This window comes from Antechinus flavipes, chromosome 2 (assembly GCF_016432865.1).
Source record: "Antechinus flavipes isolate AdamAnt ecotype Samford, QLD, Australia chromosome 2, AdamAnt_v2, whole genome shotgun sequence".
Lineage (NCBI taxonomy): Eukaryota > Metazoa > Chordata > Mammalia > Dasyuromorphia > Dasyuridae > Antechinus > Antechinus flavipes.
In genome coordinates, this window is record NC_067399.1 from 618830638 (window position 1) to 618852408 (window position 21771).

General features: G+C 34.1%; 1 protein-coding gene across 1 annotated transcript in view; it reads right to left on the reverse strand.

Annotated features, from left to right (window-relative positions):
- WDFY4 (WDFY family member 4) overlaps positions 1-21771 on the reverse strand; it is a 370289-nt gene that overhangs the window by 248256 nt on the left and 100262 nt on the right. The window contains exons 18-23 of the mRNA XM_051981900.1: positions 20721-20939; positions 13611-13789; positions 10215-10446; positions 7411-7556; positions 2724-2835; positions 104-294 (exon numbers count right to left, since the gene is read on the reverse strand). Coding sequence (XP_051837860.1) covers positions 104-294; positions 2724-2835; positions 7411-7556; positions 10215-10446; positions 13611-13789; positions 20721-20939 — 1079 coding nt within the window. The remainder of the gene's footprint in view (positions 1-103; positions 295-2723; positions 2836-7410; positions 7557-10214; positions 10447-13610; positions 13790-20720; positions 20940-21771) is intronic.

Genomic DNA, 21771 nt, shown 5'->3' on the forward strand with positions numbered 1-21771 from the left:
TGAGGAACCAGCAAAATGCTTTTGCTCTCATTCACACAATCAAGAAGACACTTTATTGCTGTATCACTTTGGTTTACAAGGGGAAACTTTGACGTTTTATTACCTTGTATCCATGGATGTGTTTCATGAGGTTGTCACACATGGCACTGCTGCTCAGGACAGAGTGGAGAACTTTAATGGCAGCATACATGGTGTGATCATCTGTAGCCAGTGAAATCATTCCAAGAAGAATGGCAGGTCCACCAATGAAGTTCAGGCTGTTGGCAGCAGGGCTGGAATGGAACACTCTTACTCCTAAGGAAAATCCAAGGCTATATGTAATCACTCTCTACTTCAGCATCGTGAAAAATTATTGGCTAAGCGAGCCAATGAAAATTCCAAAAGCTTTTTTTGCAAAGACAATATTCACAGAATCTCAAGAGTCGGGATATAGTTTAGCATCTATTTAGCATAACCTATAAATGAATGAGGATTCCCCTCTACAAAATACCCAGTAATTGACCAGTCTCTGCTTGAAAACTTTCAGTAAAGAAAGACCAACATCTATCAAGGCAGTCCAATCCACTTTGGGTTTTTCCAAGTTTTGGAAGTTTTTCTTCAAATCAAGCCCAAATGTTTCATTGCAACTTCTATCCATTTCAGAATATCCATGAAGAAGTGGAGGCCAGTAATATGAACTGACCAGAGCACTGGCAATGAGATACTTTTTCTTCTTCTCAACAAGAGTAAAATGAGGCATATAGTGACATCCATGGCCAATAAGTTGTTTTGTGTTGCTTAACTGAGTTACTTCATTACAAGTGACAGTTCTGTAAGAGCTTAAGAGCACTAAGAAATGAAAGAACAGGGACTGGATAGGAAATAACCAGATGAAAAAATTCCCTCTTCTAACACAAAGCAGCACCCCTTTCCAACTTATAACTTTGGAGCACTTTCTGATAGGCTATACATTGAGTTGCCCAGCATCACATAGACAATCTAGATCAAATGCAGTACTTAAACCCAGATCTTCCTACCTGTAATGCTAGCTTTTTTTTAATCCACTCTGATATAGTGTCTCATAAAGTGACACCATTTTTAAAAAGAATCATTAAAAATTTGTTTCAAAAATGAAAGGAGGCAAATGAGATTCATGGTAAGAGTTAATGAAAAAGGAGTTTTTTATTTGGATCTAAAGAGAAATGCAGGGTTTGATTTATGAATATTGATAAGAACTGAAGACTAGTGAGACAGTTACTTAATTTTACCTCAGAGTTTGGATTTCATTATAGTTCTAAACTATCTATCTAGATATATTTTTATCATCTTAGTGAAATTTTATGCTTCCCTGTTAATAGAACACTATTTTATAGGGGGAGGGGAGTGGATTCATGTGTAAAAATGTTTTCAAAGTTTAAACTATTTAGCCTAGAGTCCACTGAATATTTTTTCAGATGGAAAGATCATAAAATAATGAGAAATTCTGATTAGTTTTCATTAGAAACCTCATTCACCTGAAAAATTATTGGCTAAGCGAGCCAATGAAAATTCCAAAAGCTTTTTTTGCAAAGACAATATTCACAGAATCTCAAGAGTGGGGATATAGTTTAGCATCTATTTAGCATAACCTATAAATGAATGAGGATTCCCCTCTACAAAATATCCAGTAATTGACCAGTCTCTGCTTGAAAACTTTCAGTAAAGAAAGACCAACATCTATCAAGGCAGTCCAATCCACTTTGGGTTTTTCCAAGTTTTGGAAGTTTTTCTTCAAATCAAGCCCAAATGTTTCATTGCAACTTCTATCCATTTCAGAATATCCATGAAGTGGAGGCCAGTAATATGAACTGACCAGAGCACTGGCAATGAGATACTTTTTCCTCTTCTCAACAAGAGTAAAATGAGGCATATAGTGACATCCATGGCCAATAAGTTGTTTTGTGTTGCTTAACTGAGTTACTTCATTACAAGTGACAGTTCTGTAAGAGCTTAAGAGCACTAAGAAATGAAAGAACAGGGACTGGATAGGAAATAACCAGATGAAAAAATTCCCTCTTCTAACACAAAGCAGCACCCCTTTCCAACTTATAATTTTGAAGCACTTTCTGATAGGCTATACATTAAGTGAGTTGCCCAGCATCACATAGACAATCTAGATCAAATGCAGTACTTAAATCCAGATCTTCCTACCTGCAATACTAGCTTTTTTTTAATCCACTCTGATATAGTGTCTCATAAAGTGACACCATTTTTAAAAAGAATCATTAAAAATTTGTTTCAAAAATGAAAGGAGGCAAATGAGATTCATGGTAAGAGTTAATGAAAAAGGAGTTTTTTATTTGGATCTAAAGAGAAATGCAGGGTTTGATTTATGAATATTGATAAGAACTGAAGACTAGTGAGACAGTTACTTAATTTTACCTCAGAGTTTGGATTTCATTATAGTTCTAAACTATCTATCTAGATATATTTTTATCATCTTAGTGAAATTTTATGCTTCCCTGTTAATAGAACACTATTTTATAGGGGGAGGGGAGTGGATTCATGTGTAAAAATGTTTTCAAAGTTTAAACTATTTAGCCTAGAGTCCACTGAATATTTTTTCAGATGGAAAGATCATAAAATAATGAGAAATTCTGATTAGTTTTCATTAGAAACCTCATTCACCTGATACATCTTTTTATTCAGAACCCTCAAAAGTCTTCATTCCCAGAACTTGTTTTCAATTCACCTGATATACATACCTAACTGACCCACAGCAACTGCTCCAATGGTACGAAGGGGACCTGAAAGGTGTCCAGCAGAATTTCTTACCAAGAAAACTGGCATAGAATTGTCCCGGGAGGAAATGTTCATCTAAGGAAATCACAAATAATCCTAAATAATCATTTGGCGATTTTGAAAGAGAAAGAGGGAAACTTCAGGAGAATTTTTTTTTTAAGTTTTTAACTTCACTGGAAAATTCAGACAATGAAAGATTAACTTGAGCCTTGCAATGAATACTGAAGTCTAAACTCAAGTCCAAGGATATTTGAACATCTGGATTAATTACTAGAATGATAATTAAGTGCTTTCAATGTCTTAAATCTTTTACTCATTCAAACTTTTAGGATCTTTTTGTGAAGCTGAATTGGACTTTGGAATATGAGCTATGACTGCTATTTCAAGGTCTGTCAACTTTTGGATTGGAGTGGGTAAGGCATCAAGGGTATTCTAATATATTATCTAATCTGCTTGTTCTGTTCCACCCAATGTTATAAAAGTATTTCATTACAAGTTATATAATAGCTTCATGTGAGAAGAAAGAAGGGACGTTACCATGTTCTAAATCTGAAAACATTTATGTTTCTTTCACATACTGGGTATAACTGGTATATAGCTAACATGTTACCAAGCAGGACAGATGCACATGTTCAATCCCCAAGTAAGACAATTATAATAAACCAAACAATTAACAATGATGACAATAGCTAGCATTTGTGTAGTAATTTGTAAATTTTTTTTATAAAACACTTTACAAATATCTTGTTTTTTCTTCACAATGACCCTGGGAGATAAGTAATGTTATTTTCTTTTTTGCATAGATGAGGAAACTTAGATGGGCATTTAATATTATTTACCAAGTGTCACATAGCTGGTACTCCTCTAGGGCTAGATTTGGAATCATATCTTCTTAGCTCCAGATCCAGATCTTACTCCATCTATCCACCATTCACCTAGCTATCTATTTGCCAAGTACTATACATAGTGTATAATGTGTTATTTGCCTTACCCTGTGCATCTGTGTGCTATATGCCAAATACTGTGCCATAGTGTATATATATATGTGTGTATATATATATATACATATATATAGTGTATATAAATATACATGTATGTATAATAGTATGCATATATGTATATACTACAATATTATTTCCCAAGCAATAACAAATTTTATTGAGAGGGGAAATAACATTTATGTGCTTTATATTTCTTCAATATATGCAAAATAAATAATTTTCAAGAGTTCAGCTAATAATGCATTGGACTGAGTGCTGGAACTGCAGTCAGAAAGACCTGAATTTAAGACATACTAGCTGTATGACCCTAGGAAAGTAATTTCCTCATTTGTAAAATGACTGAAGAAGGAAATGGTAAACCATTCCAGTATCCTTTCCAAGAAACCCCTAAATAAGGTCATAAAGAATAAGATCCAACTGAAATCACTGAAAAACAACAATTTTCTGGGAGGAATGCAGAGTGAGAAGAACAGAAAGAATCTGCTGTTGGAAATGGTACTTGAGGAGAACACCATGGAAAGCGTTATGATATAGTAGAGAGAGGGCTGGATTTAGGGTATGAAGAATCTGAGTTTGAATCTTACCCAAAACATTGCTAAGTTACCCTCAGAGAATCACTTAATCTGCACCACTCCATCCCCAATTTGTTTCCCCATGTGTAAAATGTAATAATGTTGCACTCACTTCACAGAGTTGTTGTGAGGCTCAAATAACATAATATTTATTAAGTGTGAGCTGTGCCACAGAATTCCATTAAAAGAGGGATTAGGTAGGGTAGTGTAAATGGATAAACATAAATGCATTTGCCACTGATGTTTAAACCACCCAAAGCAAACCTTTATACTATACTTTGTTTATAATGTACTTTCACATGCATTATACCATTTGAATTCAAACTCTGTAATTTGGGTAATATATGATTTATTGTCCCCTTCTCATAGATAAAGAGAGATTTAGAAAGATCCTAGAATGATATCACATAGATACTAGAGATTGGACTTATACTACAATCTTCTGATGTCAAGTGGATACTCATTCCTCTAAGTCACATTTATTACTTCTGCCCCAATGTGGAGTCAATAAAGTTATAGAGGAAGGAACTTATTATTGCTATTTTCCATTGGAGATGTAAATTTGTCAGACTCATTTTATCTCCTTCCTTGAACTTGATTTTGCTAGCATTTAATTATGGAGTATTTAGGTCTATAATAATTGATTTGTCTGTTAACATATTGAATCCCTCTCATTACAATGTAAGTTCCTTGATAGTAGGGAATCATCTCATTTTTGTATTTATATATCCAGTATTCAGCACAATTACTGGTGCCTAGTAGAATGCTTAATAAATTCTTGTTGATTTTAAATGACAGGTGATCTGTATTTTCAGGTAGATAGGAAAAAAAAATCAATGAAGAGAGAAAAACTCTTCCTGACTACAGACTTGGTATTCTATCCATTGTGCCATCTACCTGTCCCATTCCACTATTTGCCAAAGATTGGACCATCCCATCATAAATATAGGGTAGAAAATTTTAAAATGGATTAATTATGCTTTTTATTCATCATAATGGAGTTCATCACAGAGAAAAGACACAGACTATTTATTTACTGACTCTACTTTTATGTTGACTCACTTATGGCTAAATATAGTTTAAAAATCTTTTTTAATAATTCCAGAATTCATTTATTTTCTCTGAAGTATTTGGGACTTAAACTGATCTGAGTCTAGCATGAACCACCCAGAGCTGACCTAATAGTAGAGTTCTTACCTAATTCTAACTCAAATTCAGTGAGATTAGAACAGAAATGAACTAGTTTTACAATAATCCTTTTGCAAGCCATTATTTTAGAACGATGACAATATCATTTAGATTGTTATTCCTTTGATTTTTCATTTTTATAACTGTGAAAGTTAAGGTGAAGCTAAAATGAACATGATTGGGGCAGCTAGATGGCACTGGCGTTCTGGCCCTGGAGTTAGAAGGAACTGAGTTCAAATGTGGCCTCAGACACTTAACACTTCCTACTTGTGTGACCAATTGCTTTTCAAAAATAAATAAAGCAAAATGAAGGTGATTTTTAAAGATCAGGGAAAAGAGGCAAAATGACAGGGAATAGAACTGTTAAATAGTTATTTTCCAATCATGAAGGCTATGAATAAATATAGATTGGTACAAGATTTTATAAACTTTGAACATCATCTCTGAAAATGAAAATGAAAGAAAAATAGTAATAAATTGAAATCATTTGAAAATCTTTTTCAAACTAATTTTCAATCAGCCCTGAGTTAATTAGAAAAAAATTTTCCAATATCTACCACAATTGTAATAGGAGTCCAATTGCTTAGAAAAAAATCATCTGTCCCAGCACTACAACTATCTCTATTTTTCTCCATTTTTTTCTTACTTCTTAATCCCTTGCAACCTAATTTCTGACTTCAACACTCAACTGAAACTATTCTCTCCAAACTCATCATTGCTTTCTTAATTGTCCTAGTCTCTTTGCTGGCCTGTAGTCCTACATCAGGAACAATCTATTAGGTATTTTGGACAAGGTGTCCCAAAATCATCTCAAACGCAAAATGTCGAAAACAGAACTCATTACCTTTTCCTCCAAACCTATGTTTTCCCTGACTTTTTTGTATTTGTCAAGCATATCATCATTCTTCCAACTACGCAGGTTTGCATCCTCTGAGTAATTCTCAATTTTTTTTCTCTAACACTGAGTTCAAAACCTGGCTTTAACTTCCACATATCTAATCAGCTGTCAAATCTTCTTGACATTCACAACTTGAATATCTGTCCCCTTTTACCTACCAATATAGACTAAATCTCTATCACTTCTCAGAATTACTGAAATAGCCTCTTAATTGGTCTTCCTTCTCTAGTTGTTCACCTCTCCAATTCAAGCTTGATGCAGCTGCCAAAGTCATAGCCCTAAATCATAGATCTGCTCATTCTTCGACTGCAGAAGTTAAAGTGGCTCCTAGGATCAGACTCCACTATTTGAAATTTAAACCAGTTTACATTCTAGTTCCACCTTAACTTTCCAGACATAGTATGTTATAATCCTTCACTCACTCTGTGGTCCTACCAAAGGGACCTGTATGCTCTCCCTCATCCATTACATTCCATCTCCCATTTATTTGCATGCCTTTATAAGGCCATTATTTATGTCTGGAGGCATAATTCCTTGTAATTTGTACATTTTTAGAATGCCTGGATTCCTTCAACACTCAGCTGAAATACCTTCTCCCATAGAAGGTCTTTCTTGGATCCTTACCTTCTAGTGGCTCTTCTCCCCACATTCCCTCTCCAACCCCAAAAATGTTTTAACTTTAGCATATTTTGTATCTGCCTATATGTGAATTTCTTATTTCTCCAGAAAGGATGTAATTATTTTATAGGTACAATTTCATTATTGTTTTTGAACTCTAGCCCTTTGCACTGTAGCTGGCATATAGTCAGCACTTAATAAATACTTGGCTCTTGATCAGTTTTTCCTCATTCAATTCTTGGTATTTGTGTGTCTGGGTACATGCATGTAAGCTAGATTAATTTCAATAATATAAAAATAAAAAGTCAAGAAAATAAAATCATAATTATGGATCTAAAATTAAACAAAAAGACATTGAAGACAGAAAAGTTACCTCTTTGGCGATCAGGCGGCTATCAACCTCATTATAAACATTCTTGATTTCTGCCACGTTTGTGAGGGATGAACTAGCTACATTAAGCCCAAAGGAAACTCGTTCCTCCAAAACAAGAGTCATGGCTTCACAGCCAATATCCTCACCTAAAATGAAGTATTCAAAATTATTCCAATGCTCTCTTGCTACATGTTTTTTTAAAATAACTTTTTATTGATAGAACTCATGCCAGGGTAATTTTTTTTTACAACATTATCCCTTGCATTCACTTCTGTTCCGATTTTTCCCCTCCCTCCCTCCACCCTCTCCCCTAGATGGCAAGCAATCCTTTACATGTTGAATAGGTTACAGTATATCCTGGATACAATATACATGTGCAGAACCGAACAGTTTTCTTGTTGCACAGGGAGAATTGAATTCAGAAGGTATAAATAATCCGGGAAGAAAAACAAAAATGCAAGCAGTTTATATTCATTTCCCAGTGTTCTTTCTTTGGGTGTAGCTGCTTCTGCCCATCTTTGATCAATTGAAACTGAATTAGCTTTCTTTATCAAAGAGATCCACTTCCATCAGAATACATCCTCAAACAGTATTGTTGTTGAGGTATATAATGAGCTCCTGGTTCTGCTCATTTCACTTAGCATCAGTTCATGTAAGTCTCGCCAGTCCTCTCTGTATTCTTCTGCTGATCATTCCTTACAGAACAATAATATTCCATAACATTCATATACCACAATTTACTCAACCACTCTCCCATTGATGGGCATCCATTCATTTTCTAGCTTCTAGCCACTACAAACAGGGCTGCCACAAACATTTTGGCACATACAGGTCCCTTTCCCTTCTTTAGTATCTCTTTGGGATATAAGCTCAGTAGAAACACTGCTGAATCAAAGGGTATGCACAGTTTGATAACTTTTTGAGCATAGTTCCAAATTGCTCTCCAGAATGGCTGGATGTGTTCACAATTCCACTAACAATGTATCAGTGTCCCTGTTTTCCCACATCCCCTCCAACATTCCACATTATCTTTCTCTGTCACTCTAGCCAATCTGACAGGTGTGTAGTGGTATCTCAGAGTTGATTTAATGTGCACTTCTCTAATTAATAATGATTTGGAGCATATTTTCATATGTCTATAAATAGTTTCAATTTCTTCATCTGAGAATTGTCTGTTCATATCCTTTGACCATTTATCAATTGGAGAATGGTTTGATTTCTTATAAATTAGAGTCAATTCTCTATATATTTTGGAAATGAGGTCTTTATCAGAACCTTTGACTGTAAAAATGTTTTCCCAGTTTATTGTTTCCCTTCTAATCTTGTCTGCATTTGTTTTGTTTGTACAAAAACTTTTCAATTTGATATAATCAAAATTTTTTATTTTGTGGTCAATAATGATCTCTAGTTCTTCTTTGGTGCTACATGATTTGATGATGATTTGATTGATGATTTTTCCCCTCATTTTATAAGGTTAATTATTGTCACCCAGATTTAGGGATGTAAGGGATCCAAGAGGTTATGTAGTCCAACCTCTTCTTTTTACAGATGAAGAAATTGAGAGACAAATTGTTGTCTAAGGCCACATAGGTAGTATCAAAACTGTGATTTGAATGCAGATTTTCAAATTTCAATTGTGGTGTGATTTCTATTATCCCCCTACTTACTATATTAGTTTCATTTTATAGAGAGGAAATTAATTCAGAGAGGAGGTAAATTATCTATTTTGCATACATTGAATTCATAAACAATGACAAGTCAACTCATTCAAACTGGTAAGCTCTGGCATTCTGTTCTTGGAGATAAGTTGTGGAAAAATCATTTAAGAATGACCTTGTCTTTAAAAATCTCTATTATCTGGAGCTACTCTCACATAAAACAAAGTATAAAATAATGAGCATACTGAGCAACCTCGATATTATAAACTCAGGTCAATGAGCTTTATAGACAGCACAAATGCTCCTCTTAAAAGCTATTGTCTATCTACTCATACTGGAAAAAGAAATTTTTAATGAAATTTTGAGAATGAAATTTGCTTAAATGTTACCATAGAAGTATGGCATGAGAACAAAAGTTGTTTTGTTTTGTTTTGTGCTGTTTTGTTTTCAAAATTATTACCAGACCATGGTACACTAATCTGGATTTTAATCTGTTTTTCTCTAAATGCTAATTCTCTTGAGTATCACAAGAGAAATTCAGATAGATCTGGTGATACAAGATCTATATGCCAAGAGGTCAGATAAATCAACAGACGATCTTTATAGAAAAATCTTTTTACATTGTTTGAGATGAAGGAAAGAGCTACCCTTTACTAGGTAGTGGGCTTTAGTGGGTAGATTTATTTCTTCATCTTTCCAGCAGGGATTTGACCCCCATGACTTTCTAGCGCATAGAAAGAGATGTTCTCCCTACTTGAACAGCCAACAATCAATAATGAGAATGTGAATGTTTTGTCTGCCTGTTTAATAATTGAAGATAACAGCATACTTTAGTTAAAAAGCTTCTTCATTAAAAGGAATGTAACTTATTTATCGCTCTCTTGCTTGTCCATTCTCTCTCTGCCGATGTATTATACCACTCCATTATGTGATGCTATATATTTGAAATCCATGGGATGTTACCATTTCCTTTTCTGTTCCTTTTTGCGTTGTGTTGTAAATATGTAATGTTCCAGTTACAAAGGTCTTCCTTAATGACTCACCCACACTAAGTTCAGTCTTCATAAATACAATATAAATAACTGTATGTCAATTAGAAAAATAATAAGAGGCAGCAAATGCCCCATAGATCAAAATATAGCATACCCTGGACTTTCACAGCTTGGAAGTTGCCACAGTATCTTGGGCCAAGTTTGTTAATAACTTCCAGAGTTTCCTTGGAAATTGCTTCCTCAAGCAAGTAGGTAGGGCCAACTCGCCATATTAAAGATGTTTTCTGTTTCCAGACTTGAGGAGTACCTATATATCCATAAACATCAATGAAGGATGAAGGATCCATTGAAAGGAAAGAGCCTGGTAAAGCTTGGATGTACAGCATCTATAAGAAAAGAGGATAAAATGTCACTAGGCTGGGGAAATTTCTCCAAATTTCTCCATTTAGCATTTAACTTCACCAAGTGAAACAACATTTTCCAAACATATTATATTATTTGAGAATACTTTGGAAAGTCTGGAAAGCTCATCTCTCAAAAACTTCCTTGGCAATGAATTTGAGGAATGAATATGAAAAGATATTTATTAAATATTTACAATGGACCAGGTGACATTCATCCTTTGGGATCTAACTTAAGTTATATCTTTCCAAAAAATCTTCCTACTACTCCAGACCACACTGATCTTTTCTTCCTATAGTTCTTTCAACAAATAACAGAATTTTTTTATTTTAATTTTTAAATTAACAAGGATTTTTTTTTCTTTTTGCCAAGTCTCCATTCACTAAGGGGGAAAAAGCAGCAACAAAATCATTGCAATGAACATGTGTAGTCATGCAAAACATATTTTCATAATAGCCATGTTCATAGGACCTCAGAGCTAGAAAGAACTTTATACATCGGCCACATGCAGGTTTCTTTTCTCTTCTCATTTTCTTATGTGTCTTATCTCTTCTCTGGATAACACCACAGTTATCCAGAACACTTCAAGAAAGAATCATTTCTGCATAAATGTAGCTTAGGGCCTACCTTTTTGAGCAGATAACTTTTTATTTTAACTTTGCACCATTTTTACAGAAATCATGCTAAAAGTAGGTCATCTATTCCCCCATATTCTTAAAAGTGCAAGGAACAAGACAATTATTTTCAGCGAATCAGCATCATCAATATAAATGCTCACTATTGTATTATGTTACAAAACTTGTTTTCTGAGAATCAAGGTGCTAGAAAAAAGGAGAACCTAAGCTTGTTTCCTGGTTCTGTAATATTACCATAGAGATCTTAGGCAAGTCCATTCTTTCTGAGAATCAGATTCCTCATCTATAAATTGGATGGGGGTTGGACTGGGTGCAGAACTATTCAATATTTTAAGTATCTCTCACTTCTGACTCTATGATCCTGCAATGCTTTTCGGGACTAAGGAGGTAAAATTCTTTCTCACTAGGTAAAATGGCCCTAGACAGTTGTTTTTTTGCTTGTTCTTTTTTCTAATTTTTTTTCTTTTTGTCCTGATTTTTCTTTCACAATATGACTAATATGAAAATATGTTTTAAATGATTGTACATATATATAATTAATATCAGATTGCTTACGGTCTTGGAGAGGAAGAAGAAAAATTTTGGAACTCAAAATCTTACAAAAATGATTTTGAAAACTATCTTTACAAGAATCTGCAAAAAATAAGATATTCTTAAATTTTTTAAAAATGTTAATGCTATTCACAAGAGGAGGAGCAGCTGTGCTGCCTCAATGCCCTCAGTGGGGCCCAAAGTGGGGAAGATATTCGCACTCCAGTTGACAGCTCCAGGACCTTCAAGGCTCAAATTTATATATTGTTTGAGGCAAACAGCCAGTATAATATCAATGGGACAATTCCTTATTATCTTTAGGACCAATAAAGTGAGGCCATAGGACAGGGAAATAAGAATGAAGAGCAAGGAATTAGAGAATTTGACCCTAATGATGTTATTCCTCAAGAAGCTGGAATAGTAGTGGGGAGGAGGACACTAATGCCCAGTCTCTGGTTATAATATTCTTGCCTTATTTACATCCAGAAGTACTGGATCCATGCCAGTCAAACTGATTTTCTGCATTCAATATTGTTACCTGAGAAGTAACCTAAATACAAAGAGCAAACAAGGAGATAAGTTATCAGATGATAGATTTCTATCTTTTGACCACAGAAACCAATGAAATAGCCAACTGAAGAACAAAAGGATTGTATTTGCATTGGTGGAAGGAGTACCCATCCTAATGAAATCACAGGTATTTTTGAAGTTATAGTAATGGCAGGGCATAATGGTTTCAAAACCTGATTCCAAATTATTGAAGTAATTCTGAATCTTGACACTATCATTTACCATAGCAGTTATCCCTCTTTACTTTAAGAATACTTAAAGATAATATTTTTGTGTACTCATATAAGCCCTATAACATTCTGCTAGAAGTTCAATTCAATATTAATTTTTAGTTAGTATTCATTGGGTCTTATTGTTCCATCCATTATAAGCCTACTTACCTGTATCATCATCCAGCTTATTCTTATTATAGTATTCGAGACAATCAGGTAGTACAGTAGAAAGAGTGTTGTATCTGAAGTCTGCAAGACCTGTGTTCAAGTGTAGCCCCATACACTCACTAGCTATATGATCCTGGGTAAGTCAATTAATCTCTGCTCAGTTTCTTCATTCAATTCTTCATTCAATAATAGTACCTACTTCCCAAGGTTGTTGTGAAAGTCAAATGAGATGATGTTTATAAAGTGTTTAGAATACTTTCAGGAACCTAGTAGGCACTATAGAAATGTCATCTCTTATTAATAGCATGGCAGAAAGATTTTTGGGTTTGGAGTCAAATCATTTCAGTTCAAATTCTAACTCTGTGTGGACTAAGCCAAATAATTAAACTAAGTATCAGTCTCCCTGTCTGTAAAATGGGGATGATGAAGTAGATAGAAGTTATTGTCACTTTCAGTTTAGTTATATAATCAAATGATACTCCCTTGTTTCAGTTAAATTTAATATATATCTTTTATTGTAGCACCTCCTTTACCCGGACCCCCAAGTAGTGCTAAGGAGCCAAAGTGGTACTGGGGACAACCTGTCACATTTCTGAGTCGGACACCCCTGACACGTCATATATCCACATGACAACAATGTCTCCAAGCAATAATCCCACCTCTTCCTTGATCAATTCTCCCTCCAAGCTTAAATTTGACTCCATTCCTTTTATTTTTGTCCTTAGCAATTATTAGAAAATTCAGTTCAAGTTTCAGCTGTGATGACAGCATCCTTCTGGATTGATGCTGTTCTTTCATATTTGCCTTTATTATGCCTTTCTCCTTTTCTGAGCTCATCAGACTTTTCCCCAGGCAGGTGCATCAGTTCCTATCAATGCCATCTCCTTCAATAAATTAAATGCAGATATCTCCAGAATGAAAATCAATCAGAGTGCTAGAATTTAATAGCTAAAAGAAAGATCACTGCATAAATGTCAGTAAAGAAGAAACTCTACAGTATCTTTAGGAACATAGCTTTTCATTTCATTCTACCTTTGCAGATCCAATGAGTTGTCCATTGATATAAGTGGAAACTGTACAATTTCTTTTCATTTCCTTTGTGACAACAATGGCCAGATGGTGCCACTGTCCAATTGACAAAAGGTTGCCACAGTGGAACTGGAGCCGACTTCCAGCAGAAGGTTCATGTATGTCTTCAGGTTCCATAACATCTGCAATATATAGGAATATACACATATAAGAACAGAGGCAAGCTACTCATTTGTATATTCAGATATGTACATATTTGATGTATGTATTAAACATTAAATAAAATATTTATTAAATACCCACTATATGCCAAGAACTCTATTAACCATTAGGGATGAAAATAGAAAGTTCAAAGATAATTCCTGTTCCAAAGAACTTACACTTTAATTGAAAGAGGGAATACAAATAAAAGAAGGCTCAGATATAAGGCAAATGGGAAGGACTGGAGCACCTAAAGGTGATGTGGTCAAGCAACCGGTAAACTCTGGAAGTCCTCAGATTACAAAGATAGATTTAGAGAAAAGTATTAGGAAGTTGTAGAGCATTGAGGAAGGTCAGAGTTAAAGGTCTAGGGGATCTTTTTAGGAGGGAGTGACAGCATGGAGGACCAATAAAGGCTAATGGTCCTTTATGTCATTGGAAGGAACAGAGATGCTAATTGTCATCTTATTCCAGTTGTTTGAAAAGTTAAGCAGCCCTGGAGGAGGAAAGCACACAAAAAAAGTATATGTGTGTGTGTGTGTGTGTGTGTGTGTGTGTCTATGTGTGTGTGTGTGTGTGTAGTGTATACATATATGTGTATATATAATATACAGGTGTATATATATATATATATATATATATATATATATATATATATATATATATACATGGACATACAAATACATACATATATACCTGTATGTATCTACAGAGATAGATAGATATAGATGTAAATGTAGATGTAGAGATAGAGATAGAGATGTAGATATATAGGTATGGAGAGAGATAGAGAGAGATGTAGATGTAGAGAGAGAGCTGGATATAGAAATGCTGATGTACAGATATAGATAAAGATAGAGATGTAGATGTAGAGATAGAGATAGAGATGCAGAGCTAGAGCTAGAGATGTAGATGTAGAGATAGGGAGAGATGTAGATGTAGAGAGAGAGCTGGATATAGAAATGCTGATGTACATACATAGATAAAGATAGAGATGTAGATGTAGAGATAGAGAGAAATGTAGATGTAGAGAGAGAGCTGGATATAGAAATACTGATGTACAGACATAGATAAAGATAGAGATGTAAATGTAGAGATAGAGACAGAGATGTAGAGCTAGAGCTAGAGATGTAGATGTAGAGATAGGGAGAGATGTAGATGTAGAGAGAGAGCTGGATATAGAAATGCTGATGTACAGACATAGATAAAGATAGAGATGTAGATGTAGAGATAGAGAGAAATGTAGATGTAGAGAGAGAGCTGGATATAGAAATACTGATGTACAGACATAGATAAAGATAGAGATGTAAATGTAGAGATAGAGACAGAGATGTAGAGTTAGAGCTAGAGATGTAGATGTAGAGATAGAGAGAGATAGATGTAGAGAGAGAGCTGGATATAGAAATGCTGATGTACAGACATAGATAAAGATAGAGATGTAGATGTAGAGATAGAGATAGAGATGTAGAGTTAGAGCTAGAGATGTAGATGCAGAGATAAATATAGAGATGTAGAGCTAGAGCTAGAGATGTAGATGTAGAGATAGAGAGAGATAGATGTAGATGGAGAGAGAGAGAGAGAGAGAGAGGTAGCAATAGCGGTAAAGATAGAGAGATGTAGATATAAATACATATAGATGTACATGTAGAAGCAAATGTAGAAATAGATAGAGATAGAGATGTAGATGTAAATACATATAGATGTACATGTAGAAGCAGATGTAGAAATAGAGATAGAGATGTAGATGTAGATATGTAGATATAGAGGTAGAGAGAGATGTAGAGATGTAGATGTAGATGTAGAAGTAAATGTAGAGATAGAAATAGAGAGTTATGTAGATGTAGATACATAGATAAATATATTGATGTAGATGTAGAGATAGAAATGTAGAGCTAGAGCTAGAGATGTAGACATAGAGATAGAGAGAGAGAGATGTAGATGTATAGTTATAGATACATAAACCTATATATATATCACACATATACATCGGCATAAGAGGCACCTGTGGTTCATAGAGTCTAAATCAGGAAAACCCAAGATCAAGTCTGGTCTCTGTAACACATATTGGCTATGTGACCCTGAACAAATCATTGAACCTATGTTGCATCCCAGGCAAGTCTCAAGACTATAGGCTTCAGACAAGGTGCTGATTTGTATTGGTAGAAGAATACTTCATTAGGAACTCTCTAGAAACATTTATTACGCACTTACTTTATTCCAGGTATTATGCTAAGTAATATATAGATCAATTCATAGCTATAATTTAAAAAATAAGTATACACACATTTATAAGAGAGCGTATATACCAGGGGGCATACTCTAAGATAATCCAGATTTACTGAAAACTGTAAGCAGTCTTCATAGAACAAGTTCTCACTTAGGAAATATGGTCTTCCTCCCTATAAAGTTATGATTTAGGATCTGCTCTACACTAATATTCAATCCACTGAAAAGTTCCTTGGTTATCTGTGTGAGATAATCCTGCCTTAGGGAATGTGAATTTATGTTTGCAGCAATGTTCAGGACTCAACAACAGGAAAAGTAGAACATGGTGATTTATAGCTAAATGTGATGGACTGTCAGCCTTGGAGACTATTAAATTGGTACAGACAGTCCAAAGGGCAATGGAGATATGTTTTATTCTTGCCCTGGATAACCAACATTAAGGGGAAAGAGACTCTTTTCACTAATGATGTACGTTTCTGTCTGGCCTGTGAACAGGAAGCAAACCCAAAAGAGGACAATCAGCATGGATCTTTATCCAGTATCTCTGTTTACTATCTTTGTATGGCCATGGTGAAGAAAATTTTTGCCACATTAAAGATGCTTCTATATATTAATCATTGAATGCTGGGAAAAAATCACCACACAAGAAGAGAAAAGTGGAAGAAGTTAAATGATACTGTAATTCAAAAAGGAGGAATAAGTCTGGAGACCTCTTGTGACACATCATCTCATGCTATCTTGAAAGTAATTCATAATTAGAATCTGAACAACAACAACAAAAAAAATTATTCAAAATATTCCTTAGTATTATTAATTGCTATAGAAGATAAAATGAGGAACTTTATGGCTAGCACTCCAAGGGCCTATTGCTATAGTACCCAATAATTACTTTATGAGCATATAAGGTTATTTTATGGTGATTATTTGGATATATAAATGAAAATTTTCATTTTCTTCTGATATTTGATGGCATGCAGACATAACCCAAGCCTATTACAATAATGGCCAGGTGACACTAATAATACTAAATGCCAAAATTTACATAGTTTTTTTATACATCAGTTATCTCATTAAAGCCTTATAACAACATTTTCATTTTAGAGCTAGAGTACTTGAAGTACTTGGGACAGTACTTAGAAGTATTTGAAAAAGGGTTTGAATTTTATGTTTAATATGAACACAAAAAAACTATTCTTTGTGTTCCAAAAAATTACATAGGTGAAATATCATAGGACCAAAAAAAAAAAAAAAAAAAAAAGAAAGAAAGAAAGAAAGAAAGAAAGAAAAAAAAAAAAGAAAGAAAGAAAGAAAGAAAAGAAATCATTTCATGAAAGTTGGATGAGGAAGAAAATACCTTCTGCTAGAAAAAGATGGAGTGTGGGGAAGGTGATGGAGGAAGGTTTCCTAAAGGAAGTGGGGAGGGAATACCTGCTCTGGAGCTTAAAAGACCAAAAAAAAAAAAAAAAAAAAAAAAAACCAAAAAACTCTTTTTTCTTTTAAAGAAATTATTGTTATCTATATGCAGATAATATTTTTCTTCACATATCCTTTACAATTAATTTTGATATAATTATCAACATGATTTATTTGCTCAAAGTCATTCTTAAATCAATATTACTGTTACTGTATACAGTGTCTTGACTCTTCTCATTTCACTCTTCATTATTTCATGAATATCAATGCTACCTAAATTAATTTATCCATTCAATGTTATGCCATTCAAACTATCAAGGAATTATTTTATAAAGCTAGTAAAAATAATAAGAAAACATATGGAAGAACAAAAGGTCTAAAATATCAAGTGAATCAATGGAGAAAAAAAAATGAAGTAAGGTGGTCCAGTATTATCAGATCTGAAACTGTTATTAAGTGGTAATTATTAAAATAATTTGGTATTGGAGAAAAAATGGAATTGTGGCCTAATGGAATAGATTATATGTGTAATACACAGAAGCAAATGACAATCATAATCTAGTTTTTGACGAGCCTAAAGATCTAAGCTTTTGAGGTTAGAATGCAATATTTGGCAAAAATTGCTGGGCAAACTGAAAAGCAATCTGACAGAAATTAGACATAGACCAACATCTCACACCACATACCAATATAATGTCAAAATAAATAAATGATTTAGACAAAAAGAGTGATGGCATAAGTAAATTAAGGGAGTAGGAAAAAAGCATAGTTGTTAGATCTGTGGATAAATGAAGACTTTTGACCAAATGAAAGATAAAGAAGAAAGACTTTTTTTATTACAAGAAATTAAAAAGCTTTTACACAAACAAAAGTAATACAGCCAAAATTAGAATGAAAGCAGGAACCTAGGGGTGATCATAGCAAGTTTCTCCAATAAAGGGCTTCTTTCTCAAATATATAGTGAACTAAACCAAATTTGCAAAAATAAGAACCATTCCCAATATGACAAATGATGAAAGGATATGAACAGTGAATTTTCAGAAGAAGAAATTAAAGCTATTAGTAGTCACATGAAAAAAATGTCCTAAAACACTACAAATTAGAGAAATGCAAATTAAAACAATTCTCATACCTATAAGATTGACTAACATGAAAGAAAAAGGAAATTACAAAATGCTGGAGGGAATGTAGAAAAATTGGGACACTAATGCACTATTAGTGGTGCTGTGAACTAGTCCAATCATTCTGTAGAACAATTTGGAACTAAGTCCAAGAGTCATGAAACTCTGTCTACCCTTTGACCCAGCAACACCTCATTTAGCACTGTACCTCAAAGAGATAAAATAAAAGAGGAAAGAACCTATTTGTATGAATAATATTTATGGCAGCTCTTTTTGTGGTGACAAAGAATTGGAAATTGAAGATATGCCCATCAATTGGGGAATGACTGAACAAATTGTGGAATATAATTGTAATAGAATACTATTGTGCTATAAGAAATGATGAATAGGATGGTTTTAGAAAAACCTGAAAAGACTTATATGAAATGATAAAAGTTAAGTGAGCAGAATCAGATAAACATTGCACACAGTACTAGCAATATTATAATGGTGATTAATTGTGAAAGCCTACTGCTCTTATCAAAACAATGATCCAGCATATTTCCAAAGAGTCTATCTTAAAAAATGTTATCTGCCTTCAGAGAGAGAACTGATGAACTCTGAATGAATTTTTAAGCATACTTTTTTCCACTTTATTTTTCCATTTTATTTTCTTGTCTATTTTTTGCAACATGGTTACTATGGAAATGTTTTCATTCAAATGTTAAATTGCTTACCTTCTCAAGAAGGGGAATGAGTGGGAGAAGAGAATTTGGTACTCAATTTTTAAAAAAAATATATTGTTAAGTTTTATATGTAATTTGGAGATATTTAGCAACCTAAGAATATATTTTTTAAATAAATTAAAATATAACTTGGTTTTGTATCACTTATATTAGAAAAATATTTGAATGTAAGATGAAGAGGAAGTGCATTGAGGGGCGGAGGGAGTAGGGAGAACAAATGATTGCAAGAGTGAGAATTAGATTGTAAGCTCACTGAGGGGAGGGATTTTCTTTTACTCTTTTTTTGTATCCCCAGAACTTAGTATATTGTTTGCCACATAGTAAACACTTAATGAATGTTTACTGTGTGATTGAAAAAGAACAGAAGAAAAGTAGCTGCAGTCAAACTGAAAAGTTTTAAATGTGAGGTTAAATGTGAGGTTAAAAGATTTCTATACTTTTCCTGTAGGCAAAATGAAGTCATTGACAATTTTCAGCAGAGTAAAATTTTTCATATAAAACCAGATGCAAAAAAAAAAAAATTCTTCATGACAGGCATGTTGAAGAAGTCAGTCAACCTCTCAGATTAATTTCCTTTTATGTAAGACAGAAAATAAAAGTACTCTGATTACAGGATTCTTGTATGGATCAAAAGACATACCTTAGGTAAAGTGTTCTGTAATTATTAGCTTTTGTTCCCAATAGCTTATCATTTTGAATTATTATTCACATGAATATAAAGTACTATAAAAATACTTTGATTTAATTTCAAACAATGACAATGGGATGGTGTCCATTTTCTTCGCCCATCCTCAATGATCGGTAAACACTTCCTCTTCCACTGAGCCTAGTAATCTTCCTGGTTTCCTTAAAATCCCAAACAAAATCCCCTTTTTACTCGCTCTCCACAACCTCTCTTAATTATAGTACCTTCTCTCTATTAATTACTTCCTATTTATCTTATATAAAATTTGTTTTATATCTATTTGTTTTCGTTCTTTGTTCCATTAGACTATAAGTTCTCTGAGTCCAGGGACTGGCTTTTGCCTTTTTTTATTTAATATCCTCAGCACTTAGCATAGTATGTGACATATAGTAGGGACTTAATAAATGTTTATTAATTGATTAATAAAATACTTTTGGCCAAATTTCTACCTATTTGTCATATTTTTACTGTTCTCTAAATGTCTTCTATATTTCTATTTGACAAGTGTTCTTCCTTTTCCTTCTCCTCCTCCCTTCCCCCCACATCCCGCACTCCCTCCCCAATTAAAATATGAGTTCCTTGAAATTTGTTTTTTGCTCTTTGATTATTTGTTTGATTGGCTATTTGTTTTATAGCCTCATTGCTCAGCATAGTATTCTTGGCACATAGTAAATGAATGTTGGACCGTTGACTGACATTTCCCCACTGTCAGTTAGAGGAAAGGTACTGGGGAAAACCTTACCCAGGGGCTCAAACTCTTTTTCTTCTGTAGAAACAGTTAAGGTCAGATCCTCAGGTGAGAAACTAGCTGAGAAGCAGACAAATTGATGTTCTGTCCTGGCCATGTGGCGAACCAAGGTCAAGAAACGGATGGGATGAACATTTTGGATGGAACTTGGTTTGCTGATCAGGAACCAGGAGGAAAATGAAAAACCATTCAGGGGAGGAAATAACCTTGGGACTGTATTAGAAAACAAAAATAATTAAAATTATTATTACTTTGCAAGAATATCTTAATTTTAGGATGAGTTTAAAAGAGTCATTATTATATGAGGGCTTAGCATCAGGGATTTGGCATGAATAAACCCAGCACCATCATCTATTTGCAAAGGATGATTCTTACCTTGATTTGAGGATGAGAAAGATAGGGAGAGGGGACAGCAGCATGTTGTAGGATTTTTTTTTTGAGGGAGGGGGACAGAGCAAAAATCACAAATATTCTGATTCTGTTCTGTATTACCCCTTCCCCTCAGCTAAAGATTAGGGAATAGTGAAAGAGTGTTCTTCCAATCACCCGACTTCTGTGCTCTCTACATAGTCAGAGTCCATGTCCTGATACTATGTTGATTCACTTAGCTTTGGGGCTCTTGCCTAAAAGCTATATTGCCCTGATTAGTGAATCAGTGAAAACCACTCACATAATCTACTATATTTATCCAGCCCCAAGTCACACTTCACATTCCATCCAGCTGTCTACTTTGCCATCTTCTTGTTAACCACATTCCCAGCCCTCTCTACCTTCACCCTATTTCCAATTTCACTTATCCTCTCTCTTTCTCTTTGGAAACAATTATCAAATCAATACTACCATTGTTTCTGCCTTGGGGTAAATTAATTGCCTTAAGTTTCCACTCACCATTCCAGTGACTTTTCAGAATAATTAACTCCTCCCTGGCCACCATTTTGAATGTAAGCTGCTTGAGGGAAGGGGCAGTCTTGGTTTAGTGCTTTTATACACAGTGTTTAGCAAATTGCCTTTCACAGAGTTGCTACTCAGTTAACCCTTTTCTTAA